Source organism: Mauremys reevesii, linkage group 6 (genome assembly GCF_016161935.1).
Source record: "Mauremys reevesii isolate NIE-2019 linkage group 6, ASM1616193v1, whole genome shotgun sequence".
NCBI lineage: Eukaryota > Metazoa > Chordata > Testudines > Geoemydidae > Mauremys > Mauremys reevesii.
In genome coordinates this window covers 94,704,801-94,731,372 of record NC_052628.1, presented here as the reverse complement: position 1 = coordinate 94,731,372, position 26,572 = coordinate 94,704,801, and the positions used below count along the sequence as shown (strand labels likewise).

General features: G+C 41.1%; 1 protein-coding gene and 1 long non-coding RNA gene across 4 annotated transcripts in view; one reads left to right on the top strand and one right to left on the bottom strand.

The window, feature by feature from the left end:
• Window positions 1-618: 618 nt before the first annotated feature.
• On the bottom strand, window positions 619-25,304 carry LOC120408074. Its single transcript, XR_005600404.1, has 7 exons — window positions 25,115-25,304; window positions 10,672-10,850; window positions 9,980-10,444; window positions 4,720-4,891; window positions 2,602-2,692; window positions 1,511-1,622; window positions 619-720 (listed from the first exon to the last, which is right to left on the bottom strand). It is a non-coding gene; the product is annotated as an uncharacterized LOC120408074 (long non-coding RNA).
• Window positions 15,691-26,572, top strand: part of PRUNE2 (prune homolog 2 with BCH domain) — a 190,499-nt gene continuing 179,617 nt past the window's right edge. For all 3 annotated transcript variants that reach the window (XM_039544599.1, XM_039544598.1, XM_039544597.1), the window contains exon 1: window positions 15,691-15,854. In XM_039544599.1, the coding sequence (XP_039400533.1) occupies window positions 15,819-15,854 (36 nt within the window). In that variant the 5' untranslated portion in view covers window positions 15,691-15,818. The remainder of the gene's footprint in view (window positions 15,855-26,572) is intronic.

The following is a 26,572-nucleotide window of genomic DNA, read 5'->3' as shown; positions in this document are numbered from 1 at the left end:
ATTACTCACTCAACTCTTTGGATAAGGACTGAGGCAGCAGGCCCTTTAAAAAGAATTATCGAAGCTGTTCAATCCCCATAGTTGCCACAAGCAGAATGCAATGAGATCATTTGTATATCTTCAGCTCCTACATTGCCCATGAGTATAGTATGAAACGGATGAGAAATAGTGGTGTAGCAGTTAGAGCAAGAGACTGGGGGGGGGGCAGAACTCCTTGGTTTTATTCCTGATTCATCCATTGACTCATTGTGGCTACATCTACACTTCGAGCTAGGGGTATGATGCCCCTGCTCATGTACACATACTCACGCCAACCCTGACAGAGCTAGTGCAAGTAGAAGTGTAGCCGTGGTAGCACCACCAGCAGCAGAGGCATGGCTTAGCTGTGTTGAGTACAAACCTTCCTGAAGCTGGTGACTATGTGCACAGCCCAGCTAAGGAGCACCTCCACTGCCTGTCCTACTGTGGCTACATGTCTACTTCCAGTAGCTTGAGTATGGGTACACAAGTAAGGGAAAAAAATCACCCCCCCCAACTCTGTAGTGCCACTGTAATCTTTGAGCAAGTCATTTCACTGTGTATCAATTTAACCATGTGTAAAATGGATAGAATACTTGCCTGTCTCATATGGTCTTGTGAGGCTTAAGGAATATTTCTACCACAATTTGAAATCTTCAGATGAAAGGTGTTATAGAAATGTTTCCTTCTTAGATAATGTATCTAAAGAAATGGGTGGGGGAAACCATTAGCTGAGTGGTGCCATACACAGATAAGAGGTACTATATATTTTATATGGAAGATATTACTACTACATTGGAAAGAAAAAAAACACATTAGCTGAGTGGTTTGGCAATTTCTAGTACTAGATCCTCCCCCCACACACACACTTTAAAAAAATAGAGAAGAATTTTATAAGTAAACATTATGCAGAGTATTGCTAATTTAGGCCCTGATCTAGCAAGCATGTTTTTCACTTTAATCAAATGAATAGTTGCTATACATGTGAGTAAATGTAAGCACATGCTTATGTGCTTGCAGGATCAGAGCCTTAACAAGGATTTAAGAGGCATCATCAGTAATCATGCTATAAATCAAGCTAATGTAAGAAACTAAGATGCAAGTCTCCAAAGTGAGTTCAGGAAAACCAGACTGATTTTAACAGCCATATTTTCTGTATCTTAAATGTATAATGTTGGTGGTGCAATGACAGTGGAAGCAAGTTACCACCTAATAAAAGCAGAAGCAAGTTACTAGATGAACAGAAGTAAAAGAATTTTGATTGGCAGGTAAATTAGAAAATTCTGACCTTTGACAGAAATAACACCACTCCTATTTGAATTAAGTTTTTTTGTGTAGAACACTTGAAAACAGCATTTTGCTAGAAAATAAGTTAGCTCTACTGCTCTGTGGACAGCTTAAAGCTCTAGGCAATTTCTGTTTAATTGGCTCTCCAAGGTAGAAAATGAGCATTGATAGGGGGATCCCTGAACACAATGTCCTCCATCCCTACCTTGGACACATCCATGTGAAGGAGAGATAGAGGAGAAGAAAATACAGTCTAACCACAGAAGTGGATAGATTAATTGCCAAGCAAATTCCTTCTGGGTTTCTTGAAGAGGTTGCTGAGAAGAAAAAAATAAAACTCAATAATGCATTTTTTTGGTATTGTACTATACTACATTTGCAACAAACAATGCTAGTCATGTACCATTGCTAAAGGGGGGGGGGAATTTTGTTAAACCCCTCATTCAGCTGTAGCATTTCAGGCAGCTCTAATTTCTACTTTTCCCTAGCGTTTAGTCTCACTTTCAGTTAACAACGGTTCAAATGACAGAAAAATGCATTTCCACAAGGATTTATTAACTACGAGAAAATCAGAAAAGGCGGAGGAGTCAGTGAAAGCTAGCCTTCCTGAATATCCTGACCTACGGACCCACCTTGCACCCATACAGAATGTGCTGTAGAGTAGAGCACAGAATCACAGTTTATCTGTGACAACACAATCCAGCCCAGGTAATCTCTGTTCTTCCACTATTATTCTCTGTTTTCAAGGGAAATTATTCTTTTGATAGTATTTTTTATAAAATTTTCTCATAAATTGGTTTGGACATTGACTTAACCAAAACAGAAGACGGACAGCTTTTAAATGGCTTCTGTGATGGTTTTAGTTGTCTTTTAGCAAAATAAAAAAGCCTGGTTTTACCTAAACTCAGAGGTCACCAATGTAAACATGATGAAGAGATGAGCCTTTAAATTTAACTATTTCTTACATCAACTAGACCAGCTTCATCACTGAAATCAATAGAATTAGTCTAGTTCCAAATTGGAGTAAGGCAGAGGTGAATGACGCCAATTGAGTATAGCTGACAGATAGGGTTCCAGAGGTCAGCATGGACATATGGGAATTACTTACAAAAGTCGGGGGGAAGAAAAAAAAAGACTAAAGAGGTACCTGAATTTTAGAAATACCTAAACAGCATCAGTTAAAATATAAGTTTTATAGAGCACAAATATACAAAGATAGAGCGTTATTAGGACCAGATCATGAAGAGTTTGTTGTGAATATTGGGATAGCATGAGAAAAGGTATCAAATGCCATACCCTGTGCTTCTGATATTAATCTGGTTATTGCTAGATCGTAAATCTGGATCATTTGTAAGAGTTAATTTGTTCCTGCTGCTTCCTGGTTCTCCTGTAAGATGGCACAAAAAAGAGCTTTTGTTAAACTAAAACCTCTGCTGAGAGCCTATTTTGACTGCTCTCGAGCTAGGTCTACACTTGGAGCTAGGGATGCAAATCCGAGCTCATGCAGACACACTCACGCCAGCTGTCATAAGCGAGTGCGCTAAAAATAGTAGTGTAGCTGTGGTAACATGGCCAGTGGCGCATGTTGACATGAGCTAGCTGTCTCAAGTACATACAAACAGGGCCCAGGTGGGTTTGTACTCAGGACAGCTAGGCCATGCCACTGTTCACCGCTGCCCCTGCTACACTATTTTTAAGTGTACCTGCTTGATGAGAGCTAGTGCTAATATGTCTGCATAAGCTGGCAATCACTCCCATAGCTCTAAAGTGTTGCTGTAGCCTCAGAACTGCTTCCTGTGTTGGTATTCTTCCATGTAACAACAACAACAAAGTCCCTCAAAAATACTTTCTAGTATTTCGGAGGGTCTGTCTCTACCGAGGAGTTACAGTATAAAGGATAACAAGAACAACATATATTTAAGAAAAGCGTATTGGTTTCTAATCAAGAAGCTTAATTTGAAGCCCAAATTTTGCTGTTAGGCATATCACACAGCTCCTATTCACTTCTGCTCCATTGCTTCAGCACTTATCCCAGCAAAACTACCAGTGACTCAATACATACAAAAGGTAGAGAATTGGCTCTTTAAACACAAAGATTCGGATGGAGTCCAGTCTCCCCCTTTAAAAATAGCAGTGCCTTCAGCTGAAGGATGATGGCATTTCCAGTGCTGCATGGGGAAGCTCCTACAACAGCTGCCTGCACTGTATTTGTACTGTGTGTAAGTAGGGGAATCTGAGTAAATATTGTAATTAGGAACGTAATAGCACATTTTGATTGCCTTTAATAAGTAATACCAACATGAATCTTTTCATAGTAGTGACACTAATGATCATTAATAGCCAAGACTGTTAGCTTTACACTATGCATTCTTCGCTGAAGAGCCTTATGAGTGCAGAATACACTGCTATTGAAGCAGAAAATAAATGGAAAAAAAATATATCAGCAACACTCATTATCCTGCAATAATCTCCTGAAATCTATATCAAATGTAAAAACCTGTTGTCTCCTTTGATCTTTAAGCAACAATAATATGAAGAAGCCACATGGGCACAGTAGGCTTTCACGTAACCATGTTTACTTTCTATATGCAGACATGCAAGGCCTAGCAATATACTACAGCTCTGGCTAGTTTCTAAAACAAGGAACAGTGAGTGCCATTAGACGGCTCAACTTTTTGAAGAGATACTACCAAATTCCTCCCTGGTATGGTTGTACGTGCCTGTAATCTCAGCTACTTGGGAGACTGAGGCTAGCAGATCGCTCAGGGGTTCTGGGCTGCGGTGTGCTATGCTGATCAGGTGTCCGGTACCACTGACAGCCTGGCCAGCGGAGTGGCTGAAGGACTGGCTAGAACACCATAACAGACGTGTTGTGATTGGCGCTCTCTCTGTGAGGGCTGATGGACCGATTGATCAAGGTAACTACCCAATTCCTATAGATGGCATACACCTCCCCCTTTAAAGTAAGAGAACATACAAATATTACAAATGCTTTATAATTAATTATACAACATGCTCCACATTAATTCTAAGGAGTAGATTATGACTTCTCTCTGGATAGCATCTTGTAGGCATCACAGCAGTATCTGGATCAGAGTCTGTACTTTCGGGGGTAGGTGTATCAGGAACATCTTCCTGTTCTGTAGTGTTATGGTCACTTGTGTTACCTGCACCCACTTTTACTAGGACTCAAGGCATAACCCAGCTGATTTAGGCACCCCCACCCTTTCCCAGTTCTTAGGGCTCTGAGTGAAGGGCACCTTCCCTTACTCAGTTCCTATGGCTCAGGGCATACTCTTCTGCAGGTTTGCAGGGTCTTTTACCAGTGAAAGAGCCTGACACAGTAATATCCTTAGCCTCTATTTATCAACAGTTACCAAAACAGAATACACACACTAGGCATACAATACTCACCACTCCCAACAAGGTAGATGAACTTTTCCTGCTGGCCATTCAGGAACAGGTCGTCATCCAGGGACTCCAGCTTCTGAACAGTATAATTGGCAGGGTGTTGAAGTCAATCAGCTCTGATCTCGGGACCTTGTCCCTTTTCCGAAGAAAAGGAGTACTTGTGGCACCTTAGAGACTAATAAATTTATTTGAGCATAAGGTTGCATGGGCTACAGCCCACTTCATCAGATGCATAAAATGGAACATATAGTCAGAATACACACACAGAGAACATGAAAAAACTGTAAGAGACTAATGAAGGTGAGCAATTATCAGCAGGAGAAAAAAAAACTTTTGTAGTGATAATCAAGATGGCCCATTTCAGACAGTTTGACAAGAAGGTGTGAGGATACTTAACATGGGGAAATAGATTCAATGTGAATAATGGCTCAGCCATTCCCAGTCTCTATTCAGACCTAAATTGATGGTATCTAGTTTGCATATTAATTCAAGTTCAGCAGTTTCTCGTTGGAATCTGTTTTTGAAGCTTTTCTGTTGCAAGATTGGAACTTAAAGGTGGCAAAGAACTTCCTTTTGGATTCCAGGTTAGATAGTGAAACTTGAGTCCTGCTTAGCTGTACCTTAATCAATCATTTTACTAAAGTACTACAAGACTATTTTTCACCAATCCTAGCCCATTGTGAAACAATCTTTACCCTATCAGACCCCACCACTTTAGTTGATTTACACCTTTCAAAATTGTTTCTGTCTGTTGCATAACTAATCAAAGAACCAGACAGAGACTATACAGATAAACAATCAATTAGTAGGGACTATAAAGCAAAACAATAAAGTAGAGATTTCCACACCTAAAACTGTTGATAAGTGATTCCTGGCAAGACAGACTGCTATCAAACAAAGTTTGCTTTAAATATCTTAAGAGCCGTTTCTTTATCTGGTGGTAATGGGTACTATTAGGACAGGATCTCCTTCTTAACAGACTGATATTACATTATTTTAAATGTAATTTAGATGGAATATGAGGATGTGACTTTCTGCTTTTTGGCTCATGACTGCTGCTCTCCCAATATAGCTGCAGAAAAAGGGCCTCAAATGCTTTAATCATTAATTATACAACATGCTCCAAATTAAGTTTGAGAGGTAGATTATGACTTCTCTGGAGAGCATCTTGTAGGCATCACAACAGTATCTGGATCAGCATCTGTATTTTCTGGGGTAGCTGTATCAGGAACATCTTCCTTCTTTGTAGTGTTAGGGTCACTTGTAGTAGAAACAGGGACACGAGGCTCACTGGTACTGTCACATATCCCTGTCTGTGGTGGTATTGTTGGCTCACTAGTTTCAACAAGCATCTCTGGTGTAGAACATCCTGAGGAACTTATGCTCAAAAGCTGGTTTTATGTCTTTGCCATGACATTTGGTGCTACTCAGTTTATGGAATCCGGGAGTGATTACATCACAGTCTCACTGCTCTCTTACATATCAAAGTGTATGCATACCTTCTGTAGGTTAAAATTTCAGCTTGAGGAGACATATCTGCGTTAGCTCTTATTGAGCTATCATGCTAAAGAGGAGCGTAGCTGCTGTGAGGCAAGCGGTAGGAGGGGGTAGCCACACTGAGTACATAGCCATCCCAAGGTACGTACTTGGCCTGCTAGCTCCTCATCTTCCTTGTGCCACAGTGGCTACATTCTATATTTAGATTAATAGCTCAATAAAAGCTAATGCAGGCATGTCTCCTCAAGCTGGAATTTATACCTCCAGCTCAACGTGTAGACATATGCATGGACATTTTCTCCCAGGTGAAAACTGCACAGCTGGGTGTGACTATTTGATCACACTGTTTCTTAATGTCCCTCTGTAGATTGGACATCACCAAGTCCAGGCAACCCCTTAAATTACATTCTAGAATCATCATCATCATCATCACTGCTATCCAATTTATTACACCATACACTGAATTCCTAGAGGACATTAGAAAGTTTGCAATCTTGTGTTCTAGGCTGCCTTTATACAGAGCCATAGCACAAATTGCTTATTTGACTGTCTGGATAAATCTTTCCAGTATTCCAATTGCAGCAGGATGATAGTTAACAGATGTAATATGTCTGACATCATTTCTCTTGACAAACAGTTGAAGATCTTCAGATGTTAACTGAGTTCTATTGTCACAATCTGTTCAGGAAGTCTGTTCCTTGAAAACAAGTCTTAATACTTTCAACACTATGCTGAATTCATGCAAAATGAGCATCTATTGCAGGGGTGGCCAACCTGAGCCTGAGAAGGAGCCAGAATTTACCAGTGTACATTGCCAAAGAAATACATCATCAGCCCCCCTCATCAGCTTCTCCCCCCACCCCACTCCCAGCACCTCCCTCCCACCAGCAGCCCTGCCAATCAGCGCCTCCCCATCCCTCCCCACACTTCCCAATCAGCTGTTTTGTGGCATGCAGGAGGCTCTTGGGGTGAGGAGCGAGGGCACAACAGGCTCAGGGGAGTAGGCAGGAAGGGGTGGAGTGGGGGCAGGGCCTGTGGCAGAGCCAGGGGTTGAGCAGCAAGCACCCCCCAGCACATTGGCACCTATAGCTCTAGCCCTGGAGTCGGTGCCTATACAAGGAGCCACATATTAACTTCTGAAGAGCGGCATGTGGCTCCGGAGCCACAGATAGATCAGAGGTGGCCTATTGCAATCAAAACCCATGATTCATAAGTGATCCAGTGTAGTTGGCCATTCCCAAGGATATAAAGGAGTATGTTTAGGTATGTGTTGCATTTGCTGACAACCTTGACATTGTTTTGCTATTTCCTCTATTTGTGCATCAATCCCTGGCCACCACACAAAACACCTGGCAACTTTCATTGTTACAATCCCTGAGTGGTCGTCAAATAATTTTTGGAGTGTGAGACACCTTAGTTATTCCTACAAAGTTTCTCTGGTGTCACACATTAGGCAACTTTATTATACACTTAATTGTTCTTTTTGAACAAAGAGAGCTGGACACAGTTGTTTGTGTGCAGAAGTCCATCTATTTATTATATCATACACATTAAAAATGATCCAGTGCTGACTAGTTTCACTTTGTATCATGGCATCTGTCACTGAAGAGGGTGCAATTTGTGCCAAATAGAACATCTACTATCCCTGGTTCCACTTCAATGTCTTTACCTGCCACTTCTAAGGGCAAGCATGATAAGCAATGGCATTTGCCTGTTGGTTGCTATATTTGAACTCTATGGCTATGTCTTTACTGCAATTAAAAGACTGCAGCTAGCCTAGGCCAACTGACTTGGGCTCATGGGGCTCAGGTTGTGGGGCTGCTTCATTCAGGGCTGGCTCCAGGGTGTTTGCTGCCCCAAGTGCGGGGGCCAGGGGGAGAAGGCCGCAATTGCGATTGGCGGCAGCTCCACCACACTGCTTTCTTCTTCGGCGGCAGGTCCTTCCCTCTGAGAATTACCGGGAGTGCCGCCCCCTCCCCTTGGCCGCCCCGAGTGCCTGCTTGCTGTGCTGGTGCCTGGAGCCAGCCCTGGTTTCACTGCAGTGTAGACATCCACCCTTGGTGTGGGACCCTCCCACCTCTCAGGGTCCTTGGGCCAAGGCTCCAGCCCAAGCCTGGAAGCCTACCTTGCAATTAAACATCTCTGCAGCCCATGAGCTTGAGTCAGCTGGCAGGGGCCAGCCAGGGGTTTTTAACTGCAGTGTAGACATACCCTGAGTGCGTGTGCCCACAAGCATCACCCACCTCTGTAACTGCACTGCAGCCGTTAGTACTAATCCTTTCTTTCGGGTTAAAAAAGAAAAAATGAAACTAGTGGTTGCTTATTGGTAACCACACAAAGTAATTTCCCAGACAGATATTGGTTAAACTTTTTAATGTCCCCAAGACAAAACTCTGATCTTTTATCAATTTCAGCATAGTTATGTTTTTCCAGAAATAAGAAATCTAGAAGCAAAAGACAATACAATAGGCCTTTCAGTAGGATATTCCATCACATGGGAAATTACTACTCCTATTCCATATGGGGAAAACATCATATGCTAACTTAATAGCAAAGTCTTGCGTCTAAAAGAACTCTTTTACACCTGATAAGTGTCTTTTGCTTCATCAAAAGCCTTCCTACACTGGGTGGACCCTCCATTATGTAACAGTTTGCTTAGAGGTTGTAACACTGTTGCTGTGTTAGGCAAGAGTCTATATAAATAACCAATTATGGCCTGAAAGGCATGCAAATGTGACAATCTTTGTGGTTGGGGTGCCTTAAGGATAGTTTCAGCTCTGTACTGTGATTTATGCCAGTCATCTTTGTCAATAGTATGACCACAATGTGAAAATTCAAAGACTCGTTTACATATTTTCCTTGTTTACTCTAAGACCATTCTCAGACACAGTCTGACAAGTACATTTGGGAGGTTCCCACTGTGCTCTTTATCACTAGATCCCATGACCAATATATCACCCAAGTAACACTGAATGCTAGGAATAATGTCATACCTGATTCATAGCTCACTGGCAAAGAGCAGGTGTGGATGCTATTCCAAACACTATTCTATTATATTTTAAAAGGACTTTGTGGGTGTTAATAGTAAGATACTTCTTGTCACTATCTTCGATCTCCATTTATAGGTAGGTTTAAGCAAGATCAATAGAGAAAAACCTACCACCGGCTAATGAAGAAAATACATTCTCCATTCTAGGAGAATGTGACTGATCCATATACAATAGTTGGGTTAATGGCAACCTTGAAATCACCATAGGTACAGGCAGCCCCATTCTTTTTTAATTACTTGTACTATAAGTGTGATCCATTCACTCCATTAATCTTGAATATAATTCCAGAGTGCTGTAACATGAGCAGCCACCTCTTGAGTACCCTCTTGGGGCCAGAGGTACCCTGCCTCCGTCCCTGCTGTTTCCTCCCCCTGCCCCCCGAGCCCTTTAAGAATTCACTCAGTTCAAAGAATCCCCACAAGGAGCCCCATTTACTGAATCCTCAGGTGCACAGTGGCCCCTCAGGCCCCAACCCTAGTTTAGTTTCTCTCTCTCTCCCCCCCATCCCATAGTCCAAAATAACACAAAGTCTTTCAAAAAAAAAAAACCCCCACAAACTCTCAGTCTTCATCCTAATTTCTTCAAGGCACAGCCCTACCCTCTCTGAGGGACTTTGTTTCCCTAGCCCCTTTTGCCAGGAGTTTGTCCTTCTCCACAGGCCTTTCCAGATGAGTTTATGTAGTCTCTCCCCTACTTGCACGGGTTTTCTCACAGACCTCCTTGCCTGGAGCTTTCTTCACTAGCTCCTGCTTCCTGAGCTTCTCCCCTGCTGACTCAGGGTCCTGTAGGAGTCTTCTTATTCCCTCCAGACATAGCTGAAGTTTCCTGGGTTTTCCCCCTTCACTGCAACTTCTTGCTCCTTTTGTATTGGAATCACCTGGTTCTGCTCAGGTGGGGCTCATCCTGTAATCAGGACTGGCTTTGTCCCAGGCTCTCCAGGCCATAGGGCAAGCTATGTTACAAAAACATTCACATATTCTCTCTTGTCTTAAGTAAGAGTGTAAGGTCTATATGGCAGGTGTAACCTTTGGGTGGGCTAGAGTTCACTTCATTGCCCTTCTCCAGTGCCTAACCCCCGCCTCTCCCCCAACTCCCATAGAAAAGAAGCAGAAGACCCAGAATTCAGTCTCTAAGGATTTTCAGCAAGGATTGCACAGGGTCAACCTCCCCACATTCAAGTCCTAAAAGGAATGAAAAGTACCAACTTTAGAAATCTTATGAGGAAGAAACATAACAATAATACTTAATTTTAAAACATAACATGGCTATTTTATAATCTACATTTATTATCTTCACAATTATACGTGAGCATAAATAAAGAAAACAAATTAAATCTAAACAGGTCAGTCCCCACAGAAACACAGTGAGAGGAAACTCAGAGCTCCCAAAAGCTTTAGGTTGAGTTCACCTGAGTTGGAGTCTTCGACCACCAAATCTATGCAGTCAAAAGCTGCATCTTTCCTCCACTTGCTTGTAGGAATCTTCAGTTGGAATCCATGCAGACTCTTCCTCTGCTGAAATCACTGTTAGCCAGTCAGCTAACTGATTAACCAAGCTCAGTTAAATAAATAGATTAAAAAAAATATCCTGTTACAAGAAAATACAAAACTGAGAATAGCAAAATATAAACAACTCTTTCCCCATTATCACATTTAAAAAGAAGTTGGTGAATCATATTAGTTGAGACAATTTAACTAAATCAGTTTTGCTAAAATCAAACATTTGAAGTATACAATTAAAATAAAATTATTTTCCCTTCCCATTTCTATAATTAACACTGTCAGGGCTTCCCTGTTGCAGGGTTAACAATATCACTAACCTGCTGCATAATGCTTCAGAGTTTGGAAAACAGCCTCCTTTCTGCTCCTGGGCTCAGCTTCTCCCAACCCACACAGGGCACATGGCCCTTTGTGAAGCAGCTGCCCTGACTACTTGCTCTCATGGAGTCTGAGTCCAGCTAGAGGGAACCTATTGAGCATACCCAAAACTACCACACCCAATTCCAGAAACTTCTGGATGTGGACTGCTAATTGTGCATCAGTCTAGCAACGACTCAGATACAACTCACTCCTACCTACCCCTCAATAGATTGCTTAAACAGATATCTCTCTATTAGGCACGTGCACAGGCACTGTACTGTCTCATGTATTTGTGGAGCAACCATTAAAATAAGGTCTCAGTCCTGACTGGGCCTTGAAACACTATCACAATACAAATTAAAACTCATACTCAAATGTTTACTTGTGTTGACATATGCTTACAATGGAATTGCCCAGCCAGTGGATTTCCACAGGAATGTTACCACCTCTCCAACACCCCTGGGAATTAGTAATTATTAGAGATAGGCCCCAGATACAAAGCTCAAATCTGAATCTAAACTTTCTCAGGGTTTGAATAATTAAGAAATGGGGTTCCTATTTGTGCTCCTCTCTAATAAGGAATCAAAACATCCCAAATATTTTCTTATGTAGGAAATAAGGTGGAGCTAGATTACGGAAACAATGGAAAGTAACAAAGACCTACATGAAGTGTTCATAACGTCCTGTACCATGTAGTATATCTGGGAATATAATTCTAAATATACTTTATGTACTTTCGACTGGAAAATTACAGCGGTGATGCAAAGAGCTGTTGTGGAAAACTGACCACATGGTTGATTTTCGATCAGACAGCCTGAGGCTCCTTTATTGATCAATCAAACATGCATGCATGGGGGAATCAGCCAAGGAAACCGAACCTCCCAACAGATAAAATGCGAGAGCTTATATAGGATAAAACCACAAAAATTACATACACTTCCTTAAAGTTTTACATCCCTATAAGGAATAAAGCAAAGCAAGCCTTTTCTGTTTTTCCTTACTTTTGTCCTTTGCAGTTTCTTGCTCTGTCACCTGGCAGCTATTAATCATAAGCTGTTACAAAAGGTTAATTCTACTTTTATAATTTCTACAGTTAGTTCTGCTTTTATAATTTCTACAGTTAGTTCTGCTTTTGTAGTTTCTGCCTACCCTTCTCCTTTTACCCCCCACCTTTCCTCCTTCCTCCAGGCCACACATACAGTTCACCTGACCATACATACAGTTCACTTGGCCAAAGTTTAGGCCTTAGACCATTTTTCCTCCACAGAGATTTTTACAAGATCATAATGTCTAGGCATTCCATTTCTACATAATCACTAGGGCTATCATTCTCTAGGACACAGACAGTAAATGTTATTGCAGTCATTGTAAATCCTTGCATTGTTTTAGTAACAGCAAAAGTTTAAAACAGGACCTTTTCCCAAGACCTATGAGAAAAGAAGGCATGCCCTTCTGACTTGCTTTCACTTGGAAGCAAGTTATCATTTATATTTGCATATTCAGAAGCACAAAAGCATAAAAAAGTGTACCCATTGATCCTAGTTTCTCTCTCTACTTGATTACAGGATATTTTGTGAACAAATCTGCTATACTTTGAATGGAAACTCAGCATTACAAAGGAGACTGTTATAATAATTTAAATAAATCAATGAATGAGATTCAGGGGTAAATTCTCATTTTGATTCATGCACATAATTCCCATTGATGTCAATGGGAATTATGCATACATATCAACGGGAGACTATCTCCCTTAGGAGGGGCCTCTGAAAGGATTACTAATTTACTTTGTTTAGGTACATCAGAAAGATGAATGAATAACTAGAAATAATAAGAGGCCTGGTTCTCCTCTCATTTACTTCACTATAAATCAGGAGTAACTCCATGGCCACCAATGGTGGTATATTAGTGTACATGAGAGGAGAATCAGGGCTAGGATCTCCATCAAATACTATCTACAACTTCAGTACATTCTTTACAATTAACAATGAATAATTAATGGAATTATTTGCATAAATGCATCTTTTAAAATGCAGTTTCAAGAGATTTACATCTTCAGAGTATATTTTTACAAATATTTTCCTCCAGTTCTCTGTCTTGTCAATACTTTACCTGGTGGCAATCTACAGCTATTCACTAACAAGCCAGGACTCACACACCTATACATTAGAATAAAGCAACATAGAGTGTGTCAGGTAGAGCTGTGGTCTGCAAGTAGGAGGACATGAAGAATGGTTTTGCCAGTACCTTTTGAGAGACCACTAAGGGAGCCAGAGGGAGACAAAAAGGGTAGGAAGTAAAAATGTGTTCACCTACTATACCCACAAACCCCTCACATTCAAACAAGTCTCTTAATGATGCGTGCAAACAGGGTTTGCTGACAATGTAAAAATGCAGCTTTGCATCCTCTGAGAAAAGTCAGTCTTCATTGTCCAGTAAATCTTCAACCAAGTACTATATGCTTCCCCAAACCTGCATTCTATCTCATTTTTTGAGGTACTCATGAGACAGATTTCTACTTTAAGCATTTATTCCACAAACTTCAGTTTTCCTGCTAAACTGCATTGAATATTTTCATTGGTTTTGTTGAAAGGAAATGTTTGTGTTACTCTCAGCCTCAGTTTTCACAAGACAGTATTGATTACACATAGAGACAAAGTTTTAAACAGACCTCAAACTGCAAGGTCTCAAATTATGCAGCCATCTCTATGTTGCAGTTAAATCTGTTTCAGGTGTAAGACACAACTGTAATTATAAGATTATATTTTGCAAAATATATAATCACTTAAAAGGGCTATACTTTCTAAGTGGCAAGTGAAAATCTAGAGCCAAAGACAGGGTCATTAAAGTAATGGGTTTCAAATTAAAAAAACCCAAACACCACTAATAAATGTAGTAATATCCCCTCTATTCTACTGTGAAATTTTGTAGGATGAAATATGTTTTTTCCTGAATACTCTGTCTTTTCCAGTTATTGTTTCTGAGAGCCATGCCCTTCGGCCTATACTACAAACAACTAAATATTTTAATATTGATTTATCTTTAAAATTTGAGTGGTTGGGGTGCAGTTCAGTTTTTCTGTTCCACACAACAAATTAGAATAGGGGCATATTACCATGTAGGATATATAGTTTGTGACAGACAGATCAATAATATCATCTGCAAAATATCATGAAAGAACTATTAAACCAAGTGGGAGTGAAGTAGAGCCCACAGAAAAGGTTCATGTTAATGAGGAATCAGATGCTGTTGGATTTTACTGAAATATTTTCAATAGGCTGTAAAATAATACAAGAGAGAAAAATTCCCAGACCTCAGAGTACCAAATTTATTGATAATCACCAGTTACTAACTCCACAGATGAAGCATGATTGATTGGGAGTAATAATTTTGGTGACTTCATATTCAGGTTAGTTATCTATAGTAAGGGATATAAGCCAAGGGGTACTAGTGATCAGAGAAGTAGAGTCAGCCAGGACTTCTGGGTTTTATTCGCATCTTTGCTATTGACTCACTGTGTAATCTTGAGTTAGCAATGTCCATTGACCTCAGTGGGCCCTGGATAGGGCCTTCAATCCCTTTGCATTTCAGTTTGTCCCTTTGTAAAATGGGGGCAGAACCATAGGTTCTGGTGTCTGGGGTGCTACAGCCCCCCCCCCCGGCTTGAAGTAGTTTACATCAAATACAGAGTTTACCCTTTGGTTCAATGGCTCTCAGCACCCCCACTATACAAATTGTTCCAGCACCTCTGGGCAGAACTGTTAAACTACCACACAGGTGAATTAGGCTGAATTAATTAACCTTTGTACATTGACTGAGGGCGCCAACTGAGAGATGCTGTATAAGTAATTACTGTAAAGAAAGGATGCTCTTGTATTTAAAGCACAGGACTGGCAGTTTGGAGTAGCAACCACACTGACGAAGTGGGTATTCACCCAGGAAAGCTCATGCTCCAATACGTCTGTTAGTCTATAAGGTGCCACAGGACTTTTTGTCGCTTTGTCCTTAGATGGTTACCCATTTAAATCCCCATCTCTCTTATCAGACTAGATCCTTGTAGGCTCTAATCTATTGTTCCTCACTGAGGTAAGTTTATCCTAATGTAGTGGCCCCGAGGCAACGTGTGTGGGGGCAGAGCAACACTTCTGTGTAATTCTGTTTTAAATCACTCCTCTGGAGCAGGCACCTCCGACTATGAGCCATCCGAGTGCATTGCCTTGTCCAGACAGCGCTTCCATTCCTTCCCCAGCCAGTAAAACCCACTGCAGCGCCAGCCAGGCGCTGGAGACACACACCCACACCCAGCGCTTCCTCAGTGCATCTTTGCTGCAGAGTTCCCTGCATCCCCTCACTTTGTCCTCACTTTTGGGCGCTGTCCATGGTTGCAGCACTTGCCTGCTTGACGTCAGCCAGCCGGAGACGCCCATGCTATTGGCGGAGGAGCCAGGCCGACCTCTGGAATTGTGCGCGCAACCCCGTCCCGCCCCACTCCGTCCCGGGCACCCCTGTCGCTTCCTCCCACTGGCCAGACTAGAGAGGAGTTGGCCGGGCAGCGCTGCGCTGCGCTGAGGGGGCGGGAGAGGACGGAGACAGCAGCAGGAGCAGCCCCGGCAGCCGCAGCTGGAAGGAGCCGCCCCAGTCAGCCCAGAGGCTCAGTGCATGGAACTTTGCCCTGCCTGCTCGGATTCCTTATGACAACATGGAAGAATTTTTGCAGCGCACCAAATCCAAGCTGGTAAGTTATGGAGAAGAGTTAAAAAGGGAGGGGGCAGCAAAGCGTTAGGTGACTGTTACTCTGCGGGTCTGTTTGCATTTGTGCGCTGTACACAAAATCCCTATGGGCGTCTTTTTAGTCTATGCAAAAGGATAATCTGTTAATAAGAGTTAACCAGCAGCTGGGGCAAGACATCTTTGTGTGGATCACATGTTTTGTTTTTCTTTTGTTGTTTTACCTAAAATAAACGAATTGTAACCCTGCGGTTAGCACTCTTTGATCATTTTATGGAGTGTTCTAAACCATATTTGATTTGTATATAGGGAATAACAGTAAATGGGACACTTCAGGAGGTTGTTTATGAGTTTGTAAAGTGTCTTTCATATGCATCAAGTTGCTGTAAAAATGACCAAAACATAGAATGTTTTCTCCTCTATTTTTGATATATTTCTATCTACTGTGCAACCTCTATGATCTGAATGTCATTTGGAACACAGAATAAGTTTGAGTAATCAAGTTTTCAGATAATCAAAGGAATTTGCAAGGTAGGCAGGGGCTGGGACCACCTTGGGTAATAGTGTTTTAGATACCTGAGGTTGTTAATCCTGTATACACATGAGTTCATATACCTAGGGTCAGATCCTTAGCTGGTGTTAGCTGATGTCACTCTATTGAAATCAGGCAGTGGAGCTGCACCAGTTGACGATCTGGCCCCAGATATTTACTATATATGCATCCCTTTCTTCATATAGGTGCAGTGCAAAACCAGAATGTTTTGGAGCTTGTGATGATTTCAGGCTACCTTATGTCCACCTATTAGGATCTATAATCTGTTAAAGAACCAGTCCCACATTAGTTGCCTTTAGTGGGCTGCCTGCTATTCATGTGTTCACATGCAGGTTAGGATAATGTTACCCATTGGGCAGCTAATACTGGTGTCCTTGTTCAGGCAAAATTCCCATTGAAGTCATGGGAGTTTTGCCTCAGTAATTTATGGAAATCAGGCCCTGCATGCTTGTATTTTTTTTTCCTGGACTGTTATCATAAAAGAACAATAAACTTCAACGTTGATACTTCCAGTAGCAGTAACTTCCTGATTTCCAGACCTGTTTTGAAGCTTTGGAGAGAGAGAGGCACTACACTGGAGAAGGCCCACCACACCCTACTTGTAATAACTTGGATGTTATTAAACTGTCTTTCACTGTCGTGTATCTAGTTAAAAACAATGCTTTAATTTGACAATGAAGGCACCTTCTAGGAGGGGTAGCAAAGCACAAGAGGAAATTCTTAACTGCTGATCCCCTTAATGTTAAGCACGGTGTGCAAGCAAGCACTAAACTACATTGGGCGTGTCTACTTGATCACATGGCAGAAAATGTGCAGTTGCATCATTGTAACTCTGCCTGTTAAAAGGTTAAGTGTTCTCCTGTTATGCTTTTGGGATGCATTCTAACCATCAGAGAAGTGAAGTTCTGGAACAGCCTTCCAAGGGGAGCCGTGGGGGCAAAAACCTAACTGGTTTCAAGAATGAACTTGATTAGTTGGTGGAGGGGATGGTCTGATGAGATTCCCTGCCATGGCATATGGCTCATCTGCAACTGCTATTAGCAAATATCTCCAACTGCCAGAGATAGGACACTGGATGGGGAGGGCTCTGAGTTACTACCAAGAATTCTTTCCCAGGTGCCTGGCTGGTGGGTGCTGACATGCTTAGGGTCTAACTGATCACCATATTTGGAGTCAGGAAGGAATGTTCCCGCAAGTCAGATTGATGGAGATCCTGGTTGTTGGTTTTTTTACCTTCCTCTGCAGTATGGGGCATGGGTCACTTGATGGTTTAAAGTAGAGTAAATGGTGGGGTAACCTGAAGTCTTTATTGATTTGAGGACTTCACTAACTCAGCCAGAGGCTATGGGCCTATTAGAGGACTGGATGGGTGAGGTTCTGTGTCCTGCAATGTGCAGGAGGTCAGACTAGCTCATCATGATGGCCCCTTCTGGCCTTAAAGTCTGAGTCTATGAGCTCCTCACTCCAGTGCACCTATGTTTTGCTTAGATACAGTGGAGATTCGAGCTCTATATATTTACTTTAAGGGTCAGATTGTGCAATCCTTACTTACAGTGAGTGGTACCTTAGGCCATAATAGTCCCTTTGGTTTAAAGTGATTACAGTAGAATGGCTTGCAGAGTACCACTCAGTTAGAGTAAGGGTGGCAGAATCTGTCTTTAAATGAACAATTTATTCAGATTATACAGGAAAGCTTATTACCGTGAGTGCTTCATCATTCATTTGTATCTGACTCCAGCCACAACGTTAATCAATGCTGGTTTTCTTTCATGGCAGAAGTTCTAGGCTGTATGATATGATTTAGTCACAGAGGTCATGGCAGTCATGGATTTTGTGACTTTACCAGACCTCTGTGACTTCTTCAGCTTCAGCTGTCAGTGGCTGCTGTCAGGGCTGGAGCCAGGGGGGTGCGCTCCCCCCTTGAGGCTGGAGCTGTGTTCCCCCCACCCCTGGTTCCACTGGAGCTGGGGCTGTGCACACCTACCCTGGGGCTGGAGCCAGGACTGTGTATCTCCCGCTCCCCTCCGCCCCCCCCGCCCGAGCCTACGACTGGAGTTGGAGCTGGAACTGTGTGCCTCTGCCCTGCAGCGGTGGCCAGTGCTGGAGTCCCCTCCCCTCCCGTGGCTGGGGCTGGAGCTAGGGCTGTGCCCCCCACCCCATGGCAATGGAGCTCAGGCTGTCAGTCCCCCCATGAGGCTCCAGCTGTCTTCCCCCTCCCCAGCGCTGCTCCCCGGTTATTTTTAGTAAAGTCACACACAGGTCACAAGCGCTTGTGAATTTTTGTTTATTGTCTGCGACCTGTCGGTGACTTTTACTAAAAATAATCATGACACAATCTTAATCTTAATCATGGACAGGACTGTCCTATTTCATGTTTTACAATAATACAGTATTATGTAGCACTCTATAACTGCAAAAAGTAAAAATCTCTACACAGCCTCTAATTATATCTCCATTAATATATTATTTAAAAAAAAATAAATTTTACTGTTATTTGATATGCAGTGTCAGATTATTCTCAGTAACGTTCAGTGCAGAATTTTTAGTTACAAAAATGCAATCCAGGGATATGTTTGTGTAGGATTACAAGACAACCTGTTGTTCTAACGCTGAAGGAAAAAAATACTAGCGACAAAAATATTAAGGGGTGGAACAGTAATTATCCTGAAATGATCCACCTTTATGATCCAGTCCTGCAATTCTTTCTCAGGCAAAATTCCACTTGAAATCAATGAGCGTTTTGCTTAAGTAAGTGCTGAGTATGTCAATGGCCCTGGTGTAGGACAAATTCTGGGGATGGGGCTGAGGGGAGGGGATCAGAGGTGGGAATAAGTGACATATGCTGCTACAGTAGTTCTGGCCTTCATCATAGGCAGCTTAGGATCTTTTGGCCCCTCAAACAGTCTTGAATCCAGAGAGCAGAAAGGTGGCAGAAAGCCACAATTTACTCCTTCCTGTCCTGTGGCTGTCCTTCTATGCTCTGGCTCCTGGAAGGGCAGTACTGAATTGGAACTGCTAGTTTTGCTTTCTCTTTAAGGATTATTATATTATGGAAAAAAGAACTTCCAAAATACACAAGTGAAGGTCTCCAACTAGAGAACAAGTTAAAACTAGTCACACCACTTAACTTAGTGGGGGTTTGAACTCCACTGCAACACAGATATTGGTAATGGGCCGAACCATCCCCCTACATGTGGAGGGATTCTCTGTAAGTGGATCACCCCTACCAGATGCTAAAGAGTGACTCAGGTGCTGCTGAGGAACCATTTCTTCCTTTTTCAGATACTATAGAGGGCTGTCCACATTGTGTGGAGTCCATTTTGGGAAGCGGGGGTGTGGAGTTTCAATAGACCAAGAGAGGAGTGAGGGGATGGAAGACGAGACTGTGGAATAGTTTCCTTAAGGAAGTGGTGGAAGCCCTATCCTTTGACGCTTTTTAAAACTAAACTAGACAGAACACTATACCCTTAGCTATACTCTGCTATAATGTGGGGTAGAGAACAATTTTGCATTGGCTAGGAGATCGATTATGCAGTCTATTAGCCTTCTGTGTTTCTATGCAAAGCCACACAGAATGCCAGTATGTAGCACTAAGATAAAAATAAAAAAGTACTTCCCTATTGATTTTTCTCCTTTGCAGATAGCACAGATAAATGTTTTCTTTCTTGTTATAATTAATATATCTTGCACTGGCATTTTCAAATAAATAACATTCTTCTGTTCACACAAAAATGAATGGAAAGGGAAAAGGTACTATAAATATCTTTGTGCATTCTCCCTTTGAAGTGGAAGGGTGAAGTGCATCGGAACAGTTGGAGCCTGAGAATGCACGAGAAATCCTAGCCTCCCCAACCTCTTAATATTGGGACATCTGCATGGTTAGCCTGCATCACTGATCATTATTTTGCAAGAGCAACATTAAGTTCCAAAGGGATTTCAGCTGCATCAGAGCCCAGTTTGCTCGGGGAGCATGCTAGCACTCACAACTCATTCTTGGTTCTGCCCCCACTGCCAGCCAGTTATATCCCTGAAATACCAGGATACAAAGGACATAGAGGGGCTGCTCCTGGCTTAAGAGGGTGCATTTGTGTACATGCTTTTTTTGTAGCCTCTGGGTCCTTCTTTCAGGGCTCATATGCCACATTTGACCTGTATTTGTTGGTAAGGCTTTTGCAGTTGTCGTGCAACACAGAGGCCTTTATCAGTTGGAATATGTATGGTTGTAGGGATACTGTTTAATATGGCATTTCTGCTGGAAGACAGCTGAGGTTGCCCACATATTGTTCATGGGTGTGCCACACAAAAGTAAATTTGTTCTTAGTGGCAGGAAGTTTGATTTGCGGCATAATTTATATATATGCAAACGTGCGCACACACGCACACACATATTGAAGTGGGAGGATACATTCAAAGTCTAAACTACCTGACATTGTGTCTGTATTTTTTTCCTCCAGAAAAGATACAGAGTCTTGTGCCAATAATATTAGAATGATTGTTAAGCATTTGAATGATGCCATATGACCTACTGAAAGTTTAATGTGAGATGGCAGCACAATACATGCAGTGGAAAGAGTGGCAGTGAAAGGGTTAAGGACTTTTAAAAAAATTACATGTGGAAGCTGTCAAACAATGTTCTCTTTTCATTTTGTTCATAACCATGTTTTGTTTACTTTGTCATTTGATGATAAACGTACAGTATGTAATAGCTCCACTGTGCTGGCCCTGATCGTGTCTGTGCAATTACATCCTGGCTATATAAATTCCCCTGAAGTTTTAGTTCAGTATTCTTAAACTTCCTGTTCTAAACTGCTATTAAAGAGCTGTTATGTTCCACCCAAGAGATAGCATTCAGAGTTTTTTACAGGAATCACTGAAATGTGGCTGTGGTATGAAAGATTTGTAATGATTGATGCAAAGCTGATGGATTGTGTTATTCTGAATAGAAAGTATAAATGTTTGAAGAAATATATTGGAGTTCAGTGAAGCTGGTTCGTTGTTTGTTCAAATGTGTTAATTTTCAGTACTTCCTAATATAGGACAATGTCACATACACATAATCAGGACACCAATGCTTTTAAATGTATTAATATTTGTACGTTTTCAAAATGTAACAACTATATAGTGCCATGTAATGTTTATTGATAGTGCAGTTCCTTCCCAGAAATAAGTAATTTTTCAGAGGTTAATAAATACTATTAATTTACTTTGTCCCTGTAAAATTAATAAGTCTCCAGTTCAGCAGTGTACTTAAGCATGTGCCTTACATAAAGCATATGAGCAGTCCCCTTGAAGTCAATGGCAAATGTTTCATTTGCTGAATCAGGGCTTAAAATTCTAGCAAAATCTACAAGAAACTGAACCTTGCCCTATCCTGGGTCTTGGACAGAGGAAGTTTTGGGGAAGAAGATTTTAACTTTTGGGGAGAGGGAGGAAAGAAGAAATATTTCTCTGGTAGTATAAATTAAAAAAAAATCCAGTCATTTGAATTTGCTCTCTCTGGCCCAATGAATGCTGAATTTATATAAAGTGGAACAACTTCAACAAGAGACATTGAGCATCAGAGAGAGTGGCTGTTTAGCTACATGGTTGGGGCACTCACCTAGCATGTAGGAGACCCCCCATTCTAGTCCCTCCTACAATCAGGTAGAGCCAGGCCTTGAATTCGGGTCTCCTACAGCTCAAATAAATACTGTAGCCAGTAGTTTATTGACTGCTTTAGGGTGGACCAGGTCTCTGTCTCCCTCAAAATTCCATCCTGGACCTGCAAAAACCTTCCTAACAAAAGTTTTGTAAAAATAATATATTTCTGTAAAAAGTTTTAGATCCAACAAATTGGCATTTTTTGACATAAGCATTTTGTTGAAAAATTCCTGACCAGAAACAGGTAGAAAGTCTTAGGCAGATGAATTGGTGGGTAGAGGAAAGGAGAGGTTTTATTCATTGCATGGATCTGCCATTTGTTACATGGATTTCACCTCCGTGTGTGTATATTTTAATTCCTGTCCATTGTGAAATCATAATGCTATCTTAGAAGTGTTTCTTAATTCAATTGTTACAATCTATTGTTTCCCGTAAGCAGTATACACAGCGATTTTTGTCTGAGAACTGCATTAGCCAAACCATTCTATAGACCATCTCCAAAAGCAAAAGTGACTTTCAGGACAGTTCTGGGTTTCCATGTAATGGTCCATTTTTCTGGGAACTTCTTTTGGAACAACTGAAATGGCCTAGTGTTTAATTTCAATCAAAACATTTGAGTTTTTTATAACTACAATTTTTTTTCCAAGACACTGCAATACTAAATAGAATTTGCTCTGTGTTTACAGAAAACAGTCCAGTGGAATGAATAGTCAATGTAATAAATTTTTGGTGTGAAGAGAAAGCTTTGATAGTATTTATACTCATTTAAGGTGTTCACAGTGAATTTTTATGAGTCTTGTTCAGTGTTACATGACAAACACATTCAGAAAACTATAATACATTAAAAAAATGATTATTTTGCAACCATAAAGATGTTGCCACAAAAATATCCTGGGATCTTGATTTTGAAAATATGGTCTCCTTATCCGGAGCAGTTCTATAGCACAGCTCTCAGACTAAGCCTCCCTGTCCATAATGATCAGAGAAATGCTGCTAGATCTTTCTAGAAACAGCTGTGTTTAAATGTTGTAATCAGCACAGTTCTGATCCCTACGTGGGAAAGTCTGTATTTTTTTCCTGCAGTTATTGGCACTCTCTAAAAAACTAATCTAGGCGGGCTACCTCTCTGATTAGGCAGTAGACCACCACATTGGAATAAGTCTCTTTCTTTCTAATAGCTAATCTCATTTTATAATGATTTATTACTGAACAACAGCAACGAAAGTATAGCAACCTGAGAAGTTTAATGAATGCTTGAATTTTGCCAGGCAGCAGTTGGAAAAAAAATACCCTCAGAAGCGCTGGGTTTTTATGTAGGGATCCTCTGAGTCACCTGATTAGTTACTATTATGCTTTTGTGTTCAATAGAAATCAGTTGAATTTTTTTTCTAGAGAAACTTGAGTCATACTATTCAAATCCAGATTTTATCCCCCCCATCTCAAAGTTATTTGGATTAATTATTCTGGTTTACTATTGTTTTCTGGATTTTTTTTAAATTCAGGCAGCAGAAAAGAAAATATTTTCATCTGACTTTGATCGTTTGGTGTTGAGAAAATAAGCAAAATTTCCCTCTTCTGTAAAGTTTGACTTTTCTGTCCTTTCACTTGACTTGGTCTGAAAAACAGAGGAGATGGTAGTCATGATGGACAGTTCATTTGCTAAGCCAAAATATGGTGATTAGTTCTCAAAGTTTACCTAACTTAATAGAAAAAAAAAGTTTTTCTTTAAAAATGAAGAAGTTCTGTTTACTTCACAAAAGGATTATGATGTAGATTGTGCCATTCAGGCCCAACCTAGAGTAGGGAGTGGTCTGTTATTGTCCTGAGGAGTGCAGACTCTTTGCCACCCCTTAGCAGGATGCAGTGTGTTCCCTTCTACCTGTCAACAGGTATTTACACTAGAAAAACAAGAGAATTTGCCCCCACTGTTTGACTGGTTTCAGCTGAACAATGGAGAACTATTCATTAGAATACTCCCTGTATGTTCTTACATACATAACACATCATTAAGTAACTGGAGCTGAACTCTTAAGTCCCTTTCCCCTGCACCATACAGCTTGCAAGGTATGGAAAGTAGAGAGATAGGAGAAAAGTTGAAACATCTTCTATTTCCTAGTGTAAGCAAGGTTAGTGGGAGGAAAGGAAAGAGAAACATCCCACCCTGCCATCCAAGCAGCGAAAGTAGGATGGGAAGGAGGGAGAAGATAGTGTGTTGAAAGTCATAGAAAGCCACTAAATAATCATGATGTCATGCTGTTTCCCGACCGTGAACGCCAACCTCAGAGCAGACTGTTAAGAAGCAGCGCAGACACCCCAAACTGGTTGTATGTTCTGTAATTAGATTTCACCAATGCAGTAACAAATGTGAACTCCTGAAGTACTGCCTTACCATGGTATCACAGATAGGCTTTGGGTGTTCCAATCTAGCTTACCATCCAGGCAAACTGGATTTAGTGATAGCTGGTTGCTATACACCAAAAATCACATAATATTCAGGTTGTTTCCAGTCCCAAGAGACCAGTCACTAGCCCCAGGTCAATTTGTACCTTATATCTCTCACCAGAGAGAATGCTTGCAGTCAGTCCTGTAATAAACCAACTAACGATTTATTAATTAGGAAAAAGAAATGAGTTATTACAAGGTGGACACATATACACAAATGAGTTATGTTATATGGGTCTAAAAAGGTGACAGTTGTCATAATCTGTCATTTCTGAATGTCTTTTAGGCCTAACCCAGATGGACCCTGGGGATCTCTGCTTCTGTTTTATGGCTCCGACCCTGACAGAATCCAAACAACAAATGAGAAATGAAAACTTTTCTTTTCAGCTATAATTTCCTTCTTCCAGAATTCAAGCTGATGGCACAAGCCTGTAGCCTCTTCATGGATGTGAAGGGGCTACACATGTAGCCTCTTCATGGATGTGAAGGGGCAATTAAAGTCTTTTTATTGTGATGTCCCACGATGGCCCCTTTAGTTTTGATAGTCTTCTTGATGAACAGGGAAATATCCCCCCCCAACAGGTTCACAGCAAACTTTTTTTACAGTTATAAAGCAAAAACTTAAATATTACCTTGTAGTAGGTGATGAAGATATTATAAGTGAGATTGTGAACTTCTTATGAACTGCCACATGCATTAAAGTCTAAATGCTGTAAACACATTGTTATAAGTTCAGTACTCATCTTAACCATACTAACACACAGGTGAAACAGGCTGCTTTCCAGCAATGAATTTGTCCGTGCTCAGCTAAGATCTAAAGCCTTGTCAAGTGTTGGCACCTCATTTGCCAGTGTCACACATGACATCACATTGCGTTGTGTTCTCATCATGTGTGATAATCTCACAATGCTAACTTCATAACACCATCTCAGGACCCTATAGCACAATTATTTTGTGGGCATCTGCAACTTCATATATTGGGCCAGCTTTTCCAGGCAGATTATTGCTACTATGCCAAAAAGAGTGGCATAGATAGATTTATATGTCTGAAAGACATCCACCCAGTGGTTCCACTTAGAACCATAGTCCCCCCACCCCCTAGAAGCTAATGTGTGTGTGCATGCTCATGGAGTGTTTGGGGGGAAGAAGGAAAGGTGGGGGCATTTACTCTCTACCCAAATATTCCCTCCCAGAGCAGAATTTTCAAGATGCGGTTTCTCACTTTCCACCTAGACAACCTCTTCATTCTGCCCCTTAGGAATTAAAGTATCTGGGATTCCTCAGGCATGCCCAAACCAGGCAAACTGTACTCACTGTTCCCCTCCTCTCTCTCCCCCCATAACCTCCACTTCCTACTTACCTGCTTCTCTCCACAAACCTCCCTTATTTACCTGTCTTATCTGTAGCAAATAAAAAAATAGTATGGGGCTGCCATTTTCACTTCTTACAGTGTTACATAGCTGGCCACTTACCTATGCGAACAGCCAGCCCAGCCTGTCTGCACTTGGATGCTATATTCCCATGAGGTTGTCCCTGATTGCATTCCAGGAGTGTAGCAAAATACAATCAAGGAGAGAGAATGGCATTCTAGACCTTTCAAACCCACATTAATCACTGTATCCTCCAACTGAAATTCATAAATTTAAGTTGCAATTTTTAAATGTACAAAAATCTCCATTTCCAGTGTTCAGACTGAGACCACTTGGTGATGGCTGGATCCCCACATTTCCCTAAAAATATCATTAAAAATCAAACCTAGTTATTGCTTCCTTAAATACAGTAACTCCTTGCTTAACGTTGTAGATATGTTCCTGAAAAATGTGACTTTAAGCGAAACGATGTTAAGCAAATCCAATTTCCCCATAAGAATTAATGTAAATAGTGAGGGCTAGGTTCCAGCGAAATTTTTTTCACCAGACAAAAGATTTTATATATATATATATATCATTGCTGTGCACAGTATTAAATTGATTGTTTAAAACTTATATATATATAATCTTTTGTCTGGTGAAAAAAATTTATATATATACACACAGTATAAGTTTTAAACAATCAATTTAATACTGTGCACAGCAATGATGATTGTGAAG